The sequence below is a fragment of the Olea europaea genome, unplaced genomic scaffold, assembly GCF_002742605.1.
Source record: "Olea europaea var. sylvestris unplaced genomic scaffold, O_europaea_v1 scaffold1721, whole genome shotgun sequence".
NCBI lineage: Eukaryota > Viridiplantae > Streptophyta > Magnoliopsida > Lamiales > Oleaceae > Olea > Olea europaea.
Window position 1 is genome coordinate 25,784 of NW_019234909.1, and position 19,865 is coordinate 45,648.

General features: G+C 34.3%; 1 protein-coding gene and 1 long non-coding RNA gene across 2 annotated transcripts in view; both read right to left on the reverse strand.

Annotated features, from left to right (window-relative positions):
- The window catches only part of LOC111377778 (CDPK-related kinase 3-like), a 10,147-nt gene extending 8,226 nt beyond the window's left edge, over positions 1 to 1,921 (reverse strand). The window contains exon 1 of the mRNA XM_023000904.1: positions 1,148 to 1,921. Within this exon, the coding sequence (XP_022856672.1) occupies positions 1,148 to 1,735 (588 nt within the window). The 5' untranslated portion in view covers positions 1,736 to 1,921. The remainder of the gene's footprint in view (positions 1 to 1,147) is intronic.
- Positions 1,922 to 5,030: 3,109 nt separating this feature from the next.
- Positions 5,031 to 6,186, reverse strand: LOC111377786. Its single transcript, XR_002699777.1, has 3 exons — positions 5,808 to 6,186; positions 5,398 to 5,470; positions 5,031 to 5,270 (listed from the first exon to the last, which is right to left on the reverse strand). It is a non-coding gene; the product is annotated as an uncharacterized LOC111377786 (long non-coding RNA).
- Positions 6,187 to 19,865: the final 13,679 nt, after the last annotated feature.

Sequence of the window (19,865 nt, forward strand, 5' to 3'; positions counted from 1 at the left end):
CCCCCCCCCCTCTTTTGCATTTGTTCTTCTAAACATTTCTGTCCGCTAGTATTTTCAATTCACGATCTCACCAAACAGAAAATTTAACCATCTAAGTTTGTTGATGTACTCTGAGTTACAAAACCACCTCCCGTATGGCATACAGAGCCCAGTTGCTGTCAGTACTGACAATCCATAAGCTTTAGCCATGCCCAAGACAATGTTAAAAAAAATGATGATCTTGTAAGAAGGATGGCCATCTCGAAGTAGTTGTCTATACTACAAAGTATATTCGGATACTTCATTTTCTGGTTTGGGTTAGTTATGTTAGTAGCAGAATATAATACATTCTACCTTTCTACTCATACTATTATTAAAGGCCCTTCATTGTAATGGTGCTGTACATGATCCAAACTAACTGCATCTGTAATGGCTTCTGAATACCAATTCAAAACTATGCTTCATAAAGCCAAGCTAGTTGACTCACAAAAACTGACTTGATTTTTTATGTTCAGAAGTACACAAATCTCCTTTCTCCATTCTGCTTGTCTACAACATAGATCATATCCTATTTAATTGATGTTTTTTCTAAACCTTTTTCATCTATGCTATGTCAAACAATCTGCACCGAACAAACCAAAAACATCATAACAATAGTCCTCAGATTTTATCTACCGACAGCAACACTTAATTGAGCATAAATCAACAGAACGATGACTCAGATGGCTACAGCAAACATTGTGTATGCTTATGTTAACCTAACTTGCAGCAAGTTCATAATATGCAGACTCAAATACAGAGTTGATATCATCGAACTCTTGTGTAAATATAGCACTGGACTAATAGAGTACTCCAATGCTATACGAGAAACGAGTTAACAAAGATACCTAAAGACAGCACCTTTCCTTCCAACATTGCTAATTAAGCTACCTTCTGGACACTACATTTCAATCCTATATAGAAATCTATTCCACCTTTCTTTTACAATATTATCGGACTAGTAGAAATCTATTCCACGTCTGCTTTCATTGTGATTTTTGCAAATGCTGCTCGCTTTACATGTCATCCACTCACAATCCTAGTTTGTACTAGGATAAAACAAACATCTATCTTATCTGAAAAATAAAATTTCCATTAGAAAATGTGTTCAGGCGTAGCACGGACAGACCTTAGATTTGGAGATGATTTTGACGGCAAGAGGCAGGTCCTTGAGATCTCCCTTTCGGCCCTTGGCATAGCAAGTGTGACCAAAATGGCCTCGTCCCACCTCTTTCCCAAGCTCATACTTGGCCCCAAAATTTTTATTATACCCAAAGTTCTTGTCCAAACCCTGGTGCCTCTCCGGCTCCTCCGTAACTCCCGCAGCATCCTCCGGAATCGTCCCCTCCAGCTGCGTCTTCCCCTGCCCAAACCTCCTCACTAACGACGCCTTGATGTGCTTTGCCGGCGACGGCGGAGGGAAAGGCTTCTTAAAAAACCTCCTAGGTGTCGACCTCGCTGGCGATGGCGATACTCCCGCTGGCAGAGGACTGGTCCCTCCAGCTCCCACTCCGCCGTACGGGTACGGACTAGGCCAGGAGCTGTTTCCGGCCGACGATCTCGCCGGAGTATTCTTCGCCGATGGATTACCGTTACGTGCCGGCGTCTCCGATGGCCGATCGCCCCCTCCTCCATCGTCAGCGGTGGCTGTAATGGTGGTAGTCGCATAACCATCATTGTCTCCGGTGGGAATCGTCTTACCATAACACTGCCCCATCGCAATCGCAGCAGCAGCTTCTCAGTGTCAACTCAAAAACACTGTTTTCTAATCTTTCTATATATACCTGTATATAAATATATTACAATTGGATCGAGCCAGGTCAAATACAAAAAGTCTAATCTCTCAAGATCAGAGCTGAGAAAAGGACCAGAGTTTCAACGGCGAGAAAACGATAAAAAAAGAGAATAGAAGTATAATCCCAGTCAGAGATATAGAGTTTGTTTGGGATGATTTTGAGAATTAATTTGTTTATCGTTGGGAGAAAATTGGGATTCATCTGTGGGAGAAAAAGTTAAATATATATTTAGACCAAACAATTTTTTAGATCAAACAATCACTCCGAAACAGGCTGATAATATATTTCAACAGTGAAGAAACAAACATAAGAGCGTGTGCAATAAGTGAATCGAAAATCTAAAATGGAAAATGGTAGGGAATGGTTTTTTTCATCGGTCACTCTCTCTTTTTTATCAATTTCGACGATGTCATCTCATTTTTCGATATCTCGATATATTATAAGTTAGCGTACTTTCATCTTCTAAGAAAATAATTTGTCATAGTAACAAAAATATGAGACAACCATACAAAAAGAGTAATTTGCGTTTTCACAATAGAAATTATTTTTCCAAGTAAAAAGAAAAAGAAAGAAAAGAAAACAGATATATATATATATATATATTTCTAAATTGTGTTCTATATAATTGTCTACAAGTGCTTTTTGTTTTGTCTTTTACTTCCCTTTTCCTTTCCAATTTCATTTTCCTTTTACTTTTCCTTTCCTTTCTTGATCGTATGTACAAAGTTGAAGGTACAAACAAGATTATATAAGTTGCTTTTTCATTGTTGAAATTATCTAAGTCGGGAATCAGAATCTTCAAAATAAAACTAAAATACAAAATCTCAACATTATGTTGGACTAAATATTAGTGAATGAATACGGAATTAACAAACTTCGGATGGACATACAACGGATTTACAATTTACCCGATTGACGCATACCGTATATGTAACTTATCGTATACGTAACTTCATGTAAATGCAATAAACTTAGATACTAAATTTGCGCATACCGATTTGTAACTACCCTCTATTTAGTGAACTTAGATGCCGAATTTGCAGTGAACTTACCGAGTGTTAGCCAAAATATATAGCAGATTAAATTACTATAAAACATAACATGTTAATCTCATTAGCCAAAATATAGTGGATTAAATTACTATAAAACATAACAAGTTAATCTAATTGGCCAAAAGCAAGTAATCAAAAAATAAATAAATTTGAATTGAGGCCTGTGTAAACACGGTTTCATTAAAACAAATTCGTCCTCTCATCGTAAGTGCTTGATATTTAATTCGGACGTCTATCTCTCAGACTACAACAGGAGAATGGTAGAATCTGAGCACATCAAATACTACTTAGGCTAACAGAACTTATGTTTGGACAATATCACCAAAAAAAATTTCGGACAAACAAGAGACTGTACAAACTATGCAATATGCAGACACAAAAAAATTATGCAAAAATTGTATTGCTTCTTGTTCTTGTATGGAATAGTGGAAACGGGTTAGCTTAAACCTCATGAATGCAATTAACTCATATTATAATAACAATGAATATTGGAGTTTCGAAAGTTTTGGAATTTAAAAGGTCACTTAGAGGAAAATTTGGCAAAACTTAGACTCTCCTAAGGGGCTAATATTTCAAGGTCCGAAACCTATTTCGATCCGATTTGCCAACTTGCGTGCGCACGTAGAGAGAGCCTCTATATTACACATAATCACACACTTCCAAAGTGCAATCATATATAAGGTGGTTTTTGCTTTCATTATTTTACTATGTGGGACAAACCTTAATTTGTTTCCCTCCAACACATTAACTCCTTTCAATTGGTACACTTTAAATTCCAATTTCTCATTCACCTAAACATAATTTTTGGCATGTAAATATATGATTTCGACGTTCTCACATAGAAGAACACAAATCAATCTTGAACTTCCAAAATAACCAACCGAGTCCTACTCAAATTTTATGCCAAAGTCAGTCACTCAACCCATTTTTCCAACACATCAAACGTTGTATTTCCCATGTTTTTATTTTTCTTGAATTGGTTGTTTTCAAATATAAAAATGTATCTATATTTATAAGTATAAAAATTAAGTATACGTTAATAATTTATAAAGAAAAGTTTCCACAAACGAATTGCCTTTGGACTTGAAACTCCTGTTCTATGTACTTAATGAAGTCATCTATTGATAGTCTAAGTACAGATCTTACCATCTTCTTAATTGTCTATGCATGCGCTTATACCATCCCCTCATGGTCGCAAACCCCATCGTAGAGGCATGGCTATCAATATGTAACACAAGTCGTGATCATCCCAAGAGTAGTCGAAAAATCTCGCTACATTGTACGTAGACAAAACGGGATGTCAATAGTCCCTCTTAACACTCCTCAATAACCATGAAGGATTGTGACAAATTTCTTTCTTTCTTCTTCTTCTTCTTTTAAGATATCTACTTTCCATGAATTTTACATAATCATGAACATGCAAATAAACGTGCACGTGGAAGCCACAAAACTCTTGAATATTAATCATAAATAATATTAAATCATTAAAGATATTTGCATAAATTCCATTGAACTTATACTCACTCTTACTGTTACTAAAGTCTTCTTATGTCCGAAAATTATATTATATTATCTAATATAGAAAATTGGCACTACACCAAAAACTACCTTTTGCAGCGGTCAAAAAACGTTGCCCATTACCTTTTGCAGCGTTCGAGTGTATGTTGTGGTATGCGATGTTGCGGTAGAGTCTCGAGATACGGCAACGTTCATTGACCGTTGCAAAAGGTCATAAAAAACATTGCCTTTAGTTTTTTGCAACGTTTGTCGATTGTTGCCAAAAATGTTTAGCAACGTTCGACGAGTGTTGCAAAAAACTTTTTAGCAACGTTTGGCGAGTGTTGCAAAAACTCTTTTAGCAACGTTCAATGAGTGTTGCAAAAAACTTTTTAGCAACGTTCACTGCGTGTTGCGGTAATTGTTTCAACAACGTTCGGTGAACGTTGCAAATACTTTTGGCAATGTTTTCCATTTGTTGTCAATTCTTTTATCCTTATTTTTGGCAACATTCTCCGACCGTTGCCGTAGGTTAATTTACCTTTTCTTTTTCAATTTCATATTTTTTTAATATCAGTATAACGAATTTCAAATAAACCAACAAATTTAAAATAAAAAAAAAAAATTGGGCCAGAAATTTGATAATAATTTCATTACTCCATAAAAATAAACATAAAACCCACATCATTGCCATAACGATAACTATTGTAATTCATCTCACAATTGCAAAATATGGATATGATATGAGTTGTAGAAGACTTAAATCCTAGTTACAAAATAAGGTCATGAATCTCTAGCTTAGCCATGTGATAATTGATTAGTCGAGCTTGGAAATTTTACAAAGGACTTTCGCCAAGTTTACAAAAAAGAAAGCCCGGGAGCTACCATTCACCAACCACTTTCATCCCTGAAACAATTCACCAGCACCATCATATATTCCATTAGATTCTGTAAACCATATCAAATTTAATCATTTCAAATGAAAATAATCGAATTTCATAGACATTAACACAGAAAATGTAAAATTGTCTTACATGCTAAAATTCCTTGTTTGAAGTACTCCCTCTGTCACAAAATCTGGTTGGTTCACCCAAGTACACCAAGAACCTATCCAAAGCATACCCAATCCATTTCATTTGTGGCCACGACAAATAACTAAAATAATACATGATTCCACTTAAATTTGCAATACTCAGGTGCTACTTTTAGATATTATTGATTTTATTATTTTTTTTTAGTGGATGTAAATAAATAAATATATAACTGATGGATTTAATGGGAAACAGAAATCCTCATAACACTTCATATATCTAATAGACAATTGCATTTAAGATAGAAGCATATAATCGCTAAATGAGATATGAACTTGCTATTTTAGAAATGAGATATGAGCAAGCAAGCACAACATGAAAGAATTACAGACTAAAGGAAGGGAAGGAAAAACCTCCGAGTAGCTGGTAGCACCACGAAAACGGTCAATATAAGCACTCCATTGTCGGTCCTATAGAACTGGGTCTTTATAACATATCTCATCACACTCTCCTAAACCCGAATATCAAATACCAAATAGACATTTGATCAATTGCTTGGACTCTGATAAGCCAATTTTTTAGTCCAGTAGACAATCACCAATAAGATATACAACCTGACTACCTTCAATAAGTTCCTTAATACAGCATAAAATGCAACTTTCAAGCTTCACCATTGGACGAAGTCTAACATAATGAATGAAGAGGATGAAGAGGCAGAGTCCCAAAGAAGAAGAAGGAGATACAGTCGTTTTGAGATTTAGGGCAAGGGAAATGTTTTTTTTGTTGAATCGAGAGTTTTCTTATGGGTTGAGTATTAAATGGGTCATGTCGGGTATTAAATAGGTCGGGTCGGGTATTAAATGGGTCAATTGGGTTTTGCATATATTTTGACAACATTAGTGAATAAGAATTTCGCAACATTCAAAGGTTGTTGCAAAAGTGACACTTTCAGCAACAAGCAACAGTCGAAGAATGTTGCAAAAGGCATTTTTAGCAACGGACTTTGAATGTTGCTATATTAAGATTTTTAACAACATTCAGAGAATGTTACAAAAAGTAAAACTTTTCACAACGATCGATGAACGTTGCAAAAAGTGACAATAGCAACATTCATTTTAAAAATGTTGCCAAAACTCAATTGTGTCAACTAATAGCAACATTCGCTAAATAGAATGTTGCGATAGATCTCTTTAGCAACATTCAATTAACGAATGTTGCCTTTTTGATGTTGCAAATGGTCATTTTTCTTGTAGTGTGGGGTGTTGCATGATCATTACAATAACGATCGTCCAAAACATGCATAGTCGTTTGACTACGTTTTCTTTCTTATAGATTCACTTTCTTTGACTTGAATATAAGAAAACTTTCATTCGTCAACTGCGACACCTCCTCTAATATTATAGAATCAAGACTTATAAAGTTCCAAATTCATTTTGAGGAGTCAGACAGAGGTCCTGAGCCACAACATAAAGAAAAATATCACCAAAACTCCAAAAGCCAGTGTTTGAGATGGATAATCGGTAGATAAAAAAACTACCAAAATTGATACAAATAGCACTAAAAAGCGAAAGTTAAAGATTAACACCTACATTCACAGAATTTCAATTAGGGCACCACTTTTTGTGGATTTCATATGTTATATTGTAAACTGGTGAAGGCTAGTGTTCTCAAGTGGAAATGAGAAATTTTGCATGTAGATAGTTAGACGAGTAATGCTACACTTACGGAATTTTTTTTTTTACAGTTGTTTTACAGAATACTCACATCAATGGAGCCTATTACAAAAAAATATTCACATGAGATCCACCGTATGTGTCTAACCTATAGAATATCTTTGCAAAACTCCCTGTACACAGGCCATTTCCCTAGTTAGACTACTTTTACACTATGAAGATTCTTTCCTCTTACGGACAATTTATTATGCTGATGAGCATGCTTAAAATACACGACTTGAATGAGAATTGATGTTTTTCCTGGCGAATAAATGGTAATACATATGAACCGACCTAAAAAAAAGTGTACAACAATGAAAAACAATTGTTAATGGGGTAAGTTAAAGAATAAAATGAAGAATCTGTTTGAAATGGAGTGTGAACCTGATTGACTTGTTGGCGGTGCAATAACTTATTAAAACAATAATTAGCCGTTGATCCAAGAAGATAAATAGTTACATGGAAAGTGAAACTTTTTCTATTTTTCTTTTTCTCTACCCGTACCAAGCTTCTTGATCATATATTTTATTTATGTGCCTGCAATTTTTTTTCCTCAACTGAGGTTACTGTGCTGGGAAGCTCAATTCGGGTTTCGTTCCAGATGTGGAGAGTTGGATTCACATCACAAGCATTGACCTATATCAAGTAAATAAAAATTAATAAATTAATGAAAAAAATAAAATTTATTTCTTATCTAATTAGGACGATAATCTTGACTCTAAGTCTCTAATCGAGAAAGATAAAAATACTAGTCACGGCAATTGCAAAAAAAATTAATTGATTTATGGTGATAGAAAATATATTGATGGGACGGGACGAGGCGGGGGATTCAAAAGGGCACTTCTTGCCAAGTTTCGAAAAAATTTAGTGCTATTTTGTGTAAATATCGCATCTAATCCACAAGAGCTCAAGATATGAAATTGAACAGAAAGAGAGAAGGCCCATTTATGATCCAAAGTTCTGGGCCCAAATATTTACATTTACTCAGTTAGTTTTAGGGGAAACGTACAAAAATACCCTTAAAATTAGAGATATTTTGAAAAATCATATGAAAAGTTTTTTTGAAATAAAAAATACCGTGTAAAATTAAAAAGTGACATTATATCACTTTTTTTATAAAAATTATGTCACTTTTTTCACAATTCAAAACAAGTGACAAAATTCAGAAAAAGTGACACAAACACTAAAAAATTGACAAAATTCAAAAAAAAGTGACACAAATTTAAAGAAGTGACAAACACCAAAATTGCACAATCCATTTGTATAGTACCAATAATCATGTTCTTAACATATTCAGCACGTTCAGAACAATCCACGTAAACGTAGTGATAGCTCTTATCACATATCATGTCATATTTTTAAGAAGATAAGAAAGTGAAAAATATTAAAACAAAAGTGACAAAACTTGAAAGGTGACAAACTCAAAAAAGTGACAAAATCTAAAAAAAATATATATTTTTTGGAAATAAAAAATACTGTGTAAATTTAAAAGGGCAGAATGTCACTTTTTTTTTTTTTTTTAACACAATTCAAAAAAAAAAAATGACGTAAACTCAAAAAAAGTGACAAAACTAAAAAAAAAAATGACGCAAACTCAAAAAAAGTGACAAACTCAAAAAAAAAATTAAAAAAATGTGAGAATTGAAAAAAAAAATGACAAACTCAAAAAAAAGTGACAAACACCAAAAAACACCATCCATTTTGTTCGCCTGACATTTCATATAATTTTCCACGAGTCATCATCTCACATAGATTGTAATCCACAAAATGAGTTTGAGATCATCTATGATTCAATGATTTAATAATTTTAAACCTTATTTGAAGTTAATATTCATATTTCAAGAAAATGATAGAAAATTTATATATATATATATATATATATATATAAAAGTAAAAATACTGTGTAATATTAGGTGACACCATGTTAAGTGTTATTTTAAGTTAAGTATCACTTCTTTTTTTTTTTTAATTAAAAGGTAACATTGATGTTTGTTACTAAAAAAAAAGTAAAAAATAACATTGAACACCAACTATAATTAAGACATTTTGATATCATACTCAGATTTGGGAAATGAATTTTGATAAGAATTACAATTTTGACACCAACAAAATTTATTGACAATTGGGACCTTCGAAAATAGCTTGGCTACTCTCTCACTGCACTTCTTTGTCCGAAGTTCTAATATTTGACACTAACAAGGTGAGTGTGTTTCAAATGTGCAACAAAAATAGAATGGCTGAACATATGCACATTCAACCTCACAATATTCATCCTTCTCAATACAAATTGCGTTCCTACAATGGGGTACCATTTTACTCTCTTACTGATTTCAAGAGGAAGTAATCATAATATTGGATTAAATGCTGCATAGGGACTTTATCCTTTTCTCTCCCCAATCACCATTTCAATACCTTATAACATGGTCGAGAATCCAAATTTCTTCAGACCAACAAACAAAACCTAAATCAACAATTCAACCGAATTCACCACAAATCTACCACAATAATCAAAGATTTCAACTTTGTTTCAAAGGCATTCACTTATTCCTGTAATGCCGCATGTTGTTACTTCATATTCTATTAGAATCCCAAAAATGAAGAACGCGGTGTTGAATTGTTTATCAAATCTGGGGAACTCTAATCTTGAAATTGAGACTGGGAGGAAATTACGGGATAAGATTTTTCAATAGAAATTGTTGTATTTATTTTTAAGAAGATAATAATGGCCCACACTTGAGCCGAGTTCCACGCCGCCTCCCGCGCAATCTTCGACGGACCCATATATGGCAGCGATTCAGTTGGTAATCACAGTATTGAGTTGCTCAAAAGTCTAATTCTACCTGATTTTCCCTCTTGCTACAACTGTTATCCCTTTCTACTTGTGATTGTCTCTTTGAAAACTTTGGATTGAATGAATAGAAAAAGAAAGGCTGGTTTAATGGTTGCTGTAAATGATTTATTTTTGTTGGTCCTAGAGTTGATATAATCTTGTATTTTAAATGTTTATTCACGAATCAAAAAAATAACTTCAGAATAAAAGATAGAATAAACGAAATTTGAACACCAGATATGTTTTACTCCAAAATGGAGCCCGAATGTTCAGTCCAAGGATCTAATCACCGTTGAGCCTCAATCAAGAGATATGCTCGAGTTTCCACTAATTTTCACAAAGAACAGTACAAAATCTTCGAAGAAATCTCTGATTTCTTTGACTTTCTCTAGCCTCTTTTTCACACAGATTTCTTTTTAACAATATCTCAAAGATTACTCGAACTTTACAATCCTTACTCAAAGGACTTTCAAAAAATCACACAGATTTAGTATTACATTTCATAGAAAGGAAAAACACGAACGAACTCTCACACAAAGAGAAAGACAGAAAGTTCTAGAGAGAGTGCAACTAAAACCCCAAACAACCAAGAACCAAGTAAATATCAAAATCAGTTGGACCGGCTTTATCTAATGGTTGGGGTGTGCCACGCGTACGGCACACACCCAACCACAAGAGGCACAAAAGCGTGAAACCAGAAAACGCGAGAATATGTTAAGAGATTTGGGCCTCCTCCTATTTTCAATTAGTAGGGCCCAATTAAAAAGAAATAGTGAGGCAACCCATCCTTTTAACATTCTCCACCTTGCTGAACTATTTCTTTGTTTCAACTAGTGGATTCAAACATTTTTTGACTTCATTTAGCTCTACTGTACTTTAAAAAAAAAAAATTAGAGTTAGTATTATTCTCAACTTAGTTGCTGAATGTCACCTAATTACAATTTAGGTTATATTTAGAATTTTCAAACAGTTTTTAAATTTATTTAGTGGAAAATTTTTGTTCCAAGGTCAAAGGGATTATATTCTGTAGGAATTTTAACTAGACTGATTAAGCCCTTTTCAACCATATTCCTAACAAAGTGAAATTTTATATCAACATGCTTTATCCTATCATGATAAACAGGGTTTTTACTTAAATGAATTTCACTTTGATTATCAATATGAATACTAACAGATTCATTTACAAAACCATTTTTATTTAACAGTTCTCTTAACCATATGCTCTCTTTCACAGCATCACATACAACAATATACTCAGCCTCTGTTCAGGACAATGCAACTAATTTTTACAATTGAGATTTCCAACTAATACAAGACACAAAGTAAAGATGTAAGAGGATGTAGATCTTTTTTTTATCAAGATCACCAGCAAAATCGTAATCAGTGTTCCTCTTTAAAATTATGCCTTCATTACTTCTTTTAAACTTTAGTCCTAAGTCAATTGAGCCTTTCAAGTATCTCATCATCCACTTTATAGCTAACCAGTGAGTTTCCCCATGATTAGCCATAAACCTACTTAGGATGCTAATACCATGAGCTAAGTCAAGTCTGGTACAAACCATAAGATACATAATGGATCCTACAGCATTAGCGTAGGGAACCTTTTCCATTCTTTTCAATTCATCATTAGACTTAGGTGATTGATCACTAGAAAGTTTAAAATGATTTGCAATAGGTAAGGAAACAGACTTGCACTCAGACATAGAAATTTTTTCAAGTATTTTCTATATATATGCAGACTATTTTAGAATTAGAGTACAGCTAGATCTGTCCCTTTTTATTTCCATACCAAGAATCCTTTTGGCTGGACCTAAATATTTCATTTCAAATTCAGACTTTAGCTTTGATTTAACAGATTCAATTTCAAATTTATCATGACTGACAAGTAACATATCATCTACATGCAATAACAGATATTAGATTCAGGTCATCCTGACCCTTTGAAAAACAAACAGGAGTCATAGCCGCTTTTCTCAAAACCCAAGGTCTGAACATATGAATTAAACTTTAGGTACCACTGTCTGGGAGTCTGTTTCAGCCCATCTAGGGACATTTTCAACAAACAAACCTTTTCAGTTTTGGACTTTACTTCATAACCCTTAGGTTGATTCATGTATATGACTTCATCAAGTCACCATTAGGAAGGCTGTTTTAACATCAAGTTGTTCCAGTTCCCAGTCAAAGTGGGCAGTCAAAGCCAATAAAATTATGATTGAGGTATATTTGACAACTGGTGAAAAAATCTCATTAAACTTTATTCCTTCCTTTTGGGTGAAACCTTTAACCACTAATCTGGCCTTATATCTTTTATTTTCTATTTTAGAGTCTTATTGTTTTATTTTAAAAATCCATTTATAGTCAACTACCCTTTTATCTTTAGGTTTGTTGGCAAGAACCCAATTTTATTCTTGATTAAAGAATCAATTTCCTCATTCATAGCTTTCTTCCAAAGCTTAGAGTCAGGACAGTTTATTGCTTCTTCAAAATTATCGGGTTCAGAGTTTAAGGAGTCTAAAATAGAAAACATGGTGACAAAGTCATTATTACTAAATCTGGTAGAAGGTATTATGTTCCTTCTTTCTGTATCCCTTGTAAGTTGATAATCAGCAAGTGATGGGTCTAATGATTCATCCTCAGATCCTGGATCATTATGATTACTATCATTACTAGATTGAGTAGACTTCACCTCAATCAAATCATGTTGATCTATATCAGTTCCAGTTTGATCTTCCAGTAAGATTTCTCTCACAAGTGCAGGTTCATCAGATTTAGGAGTTGATGAGCTATTACAGGGAAATATATTTTCATTAAAAATGGCATTCCTGCTCAATATAACCTTGTAACCATGTTGCTCTTTAACCCAAAGTCTATTACCCTTAATCTCCTCCCCATAACCTAGAAAAATACATTTTAAGGATCTAGGTTCTAATTTTCCTTCATTTTGATGTGAATAGGTAGCACAGCCAAACACCTTAAGTTTACTATAATCTGGTATTTTTTCTGACCACAGTTTTTCAGGAAGGTTGAAATTAACAGCACTAGATGGACTTCTATTTATAAAATAAGTTGCAGTTTTTAGGGCTTCTCCCCAAAACAGTTTTGGAAGACCAGAACTGTGAAACATACACCTGACTCTTTCCAATAGAGTTATATTCATCCTTTCAGCAATTCCATTTTGCTGAGGAGTGTAAGTCACAGTTCCGTGTCTTAAGATTCCAAATTCTTTACAGAAATAATGAAATTCAGAATTACAAAACTCAAATCCATTATCTGTTTTAAGTGCTTTGATTTGCTTATTTGTTTGACTTTCAGTCATCAATTTCTAATGTTTAAAAGTTTGAAAAGTGTCAGATTTTTGTCTTAGAAGAAAAGTCCATATTTTCCTTGAAAAATCATCTACTATTAGTAGATAAAATCTATATCCACTTAGAGTATTTACAGTAGTTGGTCCCCAAAGATCAGCATGTAGATAGTCTAAGATGGAGGTTGATTTGTGAAGTCCAGTTTTGAAAGACATTTTTGTTTGTTTTCCAATTATGCAGTCTTCACAAAAATCTAACTTTTCAATGTTATCATTCCCAAAGCATCCAAGTTTGTTTAAGGAAATTAATCCCTTTTAAGAAATGTAGCCAAGCCTTCTATGCCAGATTAAGGATTTGGTTAAGGAAGAGTTTAAAACAATAGCACTGTGACCTACTAAAGGTTCAGCACAAATGGTATAGATACCATTTATCTTAGGAGATGAGATGATGTTTCTGTTATCAAGGTTAAGTCTTGAAAGACCTCTGTGGTGTTGGGAATCTACTTATACATGCATAGCGGAATTTAAAATATATTTCGATTCCCATCCAATAGATCTCATTGTGTTTGGTTAGGAATTGTGATAGGATTGTACCTTTTCCAGATCTGCAATCCTTTTGCTTTTCTTTTCGTTCCACAACTTTGATTCGCCACCACAGCTGTCCAATTGTCCAGCCTCCAACGGTGATCCACACAGAGAATTTGATTGCAGCCTCTAGGGTTTTCTCTTGTGCTAGCAAGAATAATGAAAACCTTAATGGACCTCAAACCCTAGTTATGTATTTATATAAACCCAAACAGGCTCGGCCCGGTCCGGTCCAATAATTAATTAATCCAATTAATTAAATCCGGTCCGTGAATTAATTAATCCAATTAATTAATTCGAAAATATAAATAACAAATCCAATTAATTAATTTATCCAACGATTGTTAAATTAATCAATTGGCAATTTGCAATCTTCCAATTCTCTTTTGTGTGTGACCCATTAGGTTCCCGACCACGATGCCTAACGACGTGAAATATTATTTTGATCTAATCAAAATTGATAAATTAAAACACTCTTTTAATTTATCGTCAATTCACATTCGCCGTCCCTGATTGACATCTAGCAATGTGTCAGGGCAATACATGTGACGGGAAATGTCACGTGGTATGACAAAACCAAATTCGTTCGTTTACCGTGAAACTATAATCCCTTCGTCAATATGATCCGATCAATTACGAGATATGGAATTGTGTCAATCTCGATCATCGATCATATCTTTCACTCCACTATTAAGTCAATATAAATCGAAAACTCCTTTTCGACTTATGAGTACACCTTGGCCAAGGATTTGATCATTGACTTAATTGGATGAAACACAGATCATAATCTCCTACCATCTAAGAGTGACGAATCCTTTATTGATCAATCACAACCTTCATACGATTCTTGACGTACCCGAACGATGTCGTATTAGCGGCCCTTTTCAGAGCAACATCCAACACCGCCAAAGTATGACTGTCCTCATATAAGGTACCATGACGACCTCAAGTCAAAGGACCAATTTCACTACCGAACGTTAGAGATTAACCACCGACACTCAGATAGTTATCCATGTGGAATCTCTCGACGGGTCTCCAATGTTTTGTTCTATAACAAACATCCACGTGTTCATTTAAGTGTCACTACACTTTAGTTTGTGAGATCAGCTACTTACTTCACAAGTAAGAAATGACACACGTGATGGTCTATCCGTAATAACGATATCCGTATCTCGTTATTACTTACGACCACGGATGATTTAAGATTCAATCAGATGTAATTTGTATCTCACAATCACAACTCCTTTTGATTAACAAATTACAAATATTTGAATCTACGGACTCTATTATTTATTTTATTGTCTATCAATTAAATAATAGATCTGCCATTTAATTGCATTAATTATATATAAAAGTATTTATGTCCAAAGTTGATTGGACCTAGGGCATAATACTTACATGTGGATCATTATGTTATAGTTATCATCTAATTCTCCCAAAGAGATTAGATTTCTTTTGAGTTCAGGAACATATCTAGTATTTGTCAATTCAAGAATACAATTGTTGCTCAACATTAATTTCAATTTCCCTATTCCTTTAATTTGACAACTCATGTCATTTCTCATTTGGATCTTCCCCCCATCAAGTTTAACAAATTCAGAGAACCAATCTCTAATGGGGCACATGTGAAAGGTACAACCAAAATCTAGAACTCATTCTTTTGGATCCCTTCTGGTAGTATTTACAAGGACAACCCCTTGTATTTCAGGGTCATGGGTGCAAGCAATTGCTACAAACCCATTGGCATTATTCTTTTCTTTTGAGCCAGATATTTTCTTAAAACAGTTTTTTATTAGATGTCCCGTCTTGCCACAGTAATAGCATTTCCTGACTTGGTTCTTGTTCTTCACTTGATTCATACTTTTATCCTTAAATTTCTGATTCACATATTTTCCCCTTTTAGAGGAGGTAAAATTGCACTGATTGATCTTTTTACCCCGATGAGGTTTTTCTTAATATATGTAGGCCCTCACCACCCTTAGTGTGAGTAAAGTCAAGTTGTAGCTCAAGATCTTTATTCCTTAAGGTAGTGATTATTATGTCAACAGTAAGATCCTCTCTCCCATATTCTATGGCATTTCTAACATCCCTATATTTCTCACTTAGAAAATTTAATAGGCCAACAACATGTTGTTGATCAGAAAGCTCTTCATCACAGTTGGCTAGATTTTGAGTTAGTTTTGTATATTTGTCAATATTGTCTTTTAGACTGCTAGAGGGATCAAACCTAAAGTTATAGAACTGTCTTAAAAGATAGCACTTATTTGGCATTGTTTTGGTTAAGTATAGAGCTTCTAATTTTGTCTACAATGCCTCAACAGTGGTAGTTTCACCTACCTTTTTAATTACACTATCAGATAAGTGCAGAAAAATGGTGCTCCAGGCAAACTCAGTTAGTTCTTGTCTCCTATAGGCACTAATCTCAACAGCCCAGGTGCCATCAAGTGCACCAGCACACCTCTGTTGCACTAACAGGGCTCTCATTTTCTGGCGTCAGAGACTAAAGTCTCCTGTACCATTCCAAATTTCAACATCAAATTTCTGAGCAGTTGACATATTGACAGATTATTTACAAAACTATAACAATGCAACACATAGTGTATTGTAATACAGAGTTGTGAATACAGAGGTTAATAACTGATGACAGGAATAATGTGTACTATTTAACAGCCTAAGGAGTGGTAATCCTGGTTTCCACTACCCCCTCAGATTCCCAGATCCTCACAGGAGATCTTGGACAAAGGTGAGTAGTGGTAGATTACTTACCTTAATGACTGGGCCCAAGAAATTATTTAATATACTAACTAACAGAATGAATTTTGGGTTTAGAGGTTACCACAGTCTGAAATATTAATTTCAGAATAAAAGATTAATCAGTAAGTAGCAAAGAATTGAACTAGAACTCTGGGTCAAGCACAAGAACCCTCTGAGTTGCAGTGACTCAATATGAACTCAGAAGTAAATCAAGAACTCAGTGTAAACTCGGGTTGAGTCAACTCAGCTCACCCGACTCAGTACAAGATTTCACCGATTTTCCCAAAAACAGAGTACATAAACAACAGATCAAAGCGAGTTAGTGTCGACTTATATAATTTTGTAACAAGATTATCCAAGATCAACAAATCAGTAACAAGATCTTGCAAGATCTTCAAGACACTTTCAGATCTGACCGGTCATTTACCGATCGAAAGTAAATCGAGAATTATAAAGAAATTCCAGAAAGTTTTCTTTACAAAAATATGTGCACAACTCCAGATCTTGCAAGTTCAACAACGAGAAAAGATTTTGCAACACACAGTTAGAAAAAATCCTTTTAAAAATCGCTCTAATACCACTTGTTGGTTCCAGAGTTGATATAATCTTGTGTTTTAAAGGTTTATTCACGAACCAAAAAAATGATTTCAGAATAAAAGATAGAATAAACGAAATTTGAACACCAGATATATTTTGCTACAAAATGGAGCTCGAATGTTCAGTCCAAGGACCTAATCACCCGTTGAGCCTCAATCAAGAGATATGCTCGAGTTTCCACTAATTTTCATAAAGAACAGTACAAAATGTTCAAAGAAATTAGATATTTCTTCGACTTTCTCTAGCCTTTTTTTCACACAGATTTCCTTTCAATAATATCACAAAGATCACTCAAACTTTACAATCCTTACTCAAAGGACTTTCAAAAAATCACACAAATTTAGAATTACATTTCATAGAAAGGAAAAACTCAAACGGACTGTCACACAGAGAGAAAGACAGAAAGTTCTAGAGAGAGTGCAACTAAAACCCTAGACGACCAAGAGCCAAGAAAATATCAAAATCAGTTAGACCGACTTTATCTAACGGTTGGGGGTGTGCCACGTGTACGGCACACATCCAACCACAAGAGGCACAAAAGCGTGAAACCAGAAAACGCGAGAATATGTTAAGAATTTTGGACCTCCTCCTACTTTCAATTAGTAGGGCCCAATTAAAAAGAAACAGTGAGGCAGCCCATCCTTTTAACAATTTTCATTCATTTGGACGTATGTTTTACCGTTAAATAAAAAGATTAATGAAATTTTTTTTTTTTAAGTGTATCATTCAATTTTAGTGATTTTGGGCAGTATTGGCCTAATTTCCTCTAGTTTTATAGGCCTTCTTACACAAGCATAACCAAAACAGGATCATTTCGATCCATTCGTAATTAAACTGTGAAGGATACTTAAAAAAAAAAAAAAAGAAAAAAATTACAAATTCTTTTTATTCCATTTTACATTTTTTTATATTGCACCATAAAACTTTCCATTTCTTGTCCAGTAACTGAAAGAGTTGACAACAAATATTACGGAAGGTATTGATTGAATTGCTGAAGAAGTGGGGATTCAAATTCAAACAAAAACCGAATGTTCGGATATGGATAACAGTGTTTATGATCATTTCAGACCCCCAGAGACAAGCTCGAAAATCTTTTCAGACAGCAGAAAAGGGAGTAATAATCAGATTAAACAATGAAGTCAATTTCTTACATGAATTTCAACGAAGTAAGCAAACAATCTTCATTTATTAAAACATTGCTATTAGTTTTGTTCTTGTTATTTCGTTAATTTGCTTTGTGAATATGTTTGTAGGTTGGAACAATAGCACCTCACTATAATTCAATGTCGACTAGAACTGTCTTCATGGTCGGAGGAACCGGATGATATGAAATGGCTTGCCCTCATCCTGGAAGACAAAGCCAACAAGGCTTGGGACAACAACAAATGTCCACTACCAGAAACTAGTGCTGATTTAGCTGTTGGTGACGCTTTTGTTGTCCCTGCTAGGCACCATATTGCCATTATCGCCTTTCAGAACTCATATTTACAATTAGCTGAATTTGAAATTAATGCTAGGAATAACCAGATATTTTTCCTTGTTGGTAAGACACTATAAAGTCCAAACACCTTATCCATGCTTGTTCAGCAATAAACTGATGGTTTCCATGTAGATTTAACACTATAAAGTACACACATCACGAATGACTATTATGTAGGTTCTTCCGCTGGGTACATCACACCATTCGGAGATCGTGCCCAAAGGAAAGTAGATAATTATAGTTGCCGTGATGTTATTTTCCCTCCTAGATCGAAGAGACAACCAAGCAGGCTAAAGAAGACGAGGAAAAGGTCAAGGATGGAAATGAATCAACTAGATGTGGAAGGTGCAGGAGTATTTGACGCAGTAGGAGAACATGCAAGCAACGTCAGCTTCTGATTGATGTACGAAAGCTTAAACGAGATTCATATGACCAGTTGAGGCATAACTCCACTCCTTTACCATGTTGATTATCCATCCACCATCGACTATTAATTTATATTGCCAGATCTATCAATATAACATTCTATGTTGTGTAATTGATCATATTGTAAATTGGATGTTTTTCGTGCATTTATGTTCATTTACCGATTAGAATGTTACATAGGAAGATTACTGGGCTAGTGCACATCACAAATTTCGCTATTATTGAAAGTTATCCCCTCTATAAATGCTATGTTTCATGTATTGTTATTAGTTTTTGATCAAGTTGATGAATTAGTTGAGAATATTAATTTTATTTGGCACAGTGGAACCAACTTATCCGATTAGAATCAGTTATCGTATCCTTATAGGCAGATTATAGTGTTACTGAAATATTGATATTATCTCGAATTACAAGTCCTTAAATTTTATGATCGCTTCACAGGTCCTTTAATTATATGGATGCAACACTAGTTTAAAATCGAACGAATATGATTAGGTGCATGTTTCTTTCATCTCTTAATGCAAATGAAAATCATTTTTCAAATGATTGTCATCTCAATTGATCTAAATAAGTTATTTCCATCGGTCGTAATCGAAAGCTGTGCTGCTTCATCTAAATCAGTCTCATAGTCTTTCCCAAGTAGACTAGGAATTGCAGGGGCACCAATTGCAACAGAAATTCATATTCCAACCCTTAATAACTGTTCGCTCAAATCTCCTGTATCCCCAAGTTAAGACTACATAATATATAATGAGAAAAACTGTTGAGTCGAACCACAACCACCAT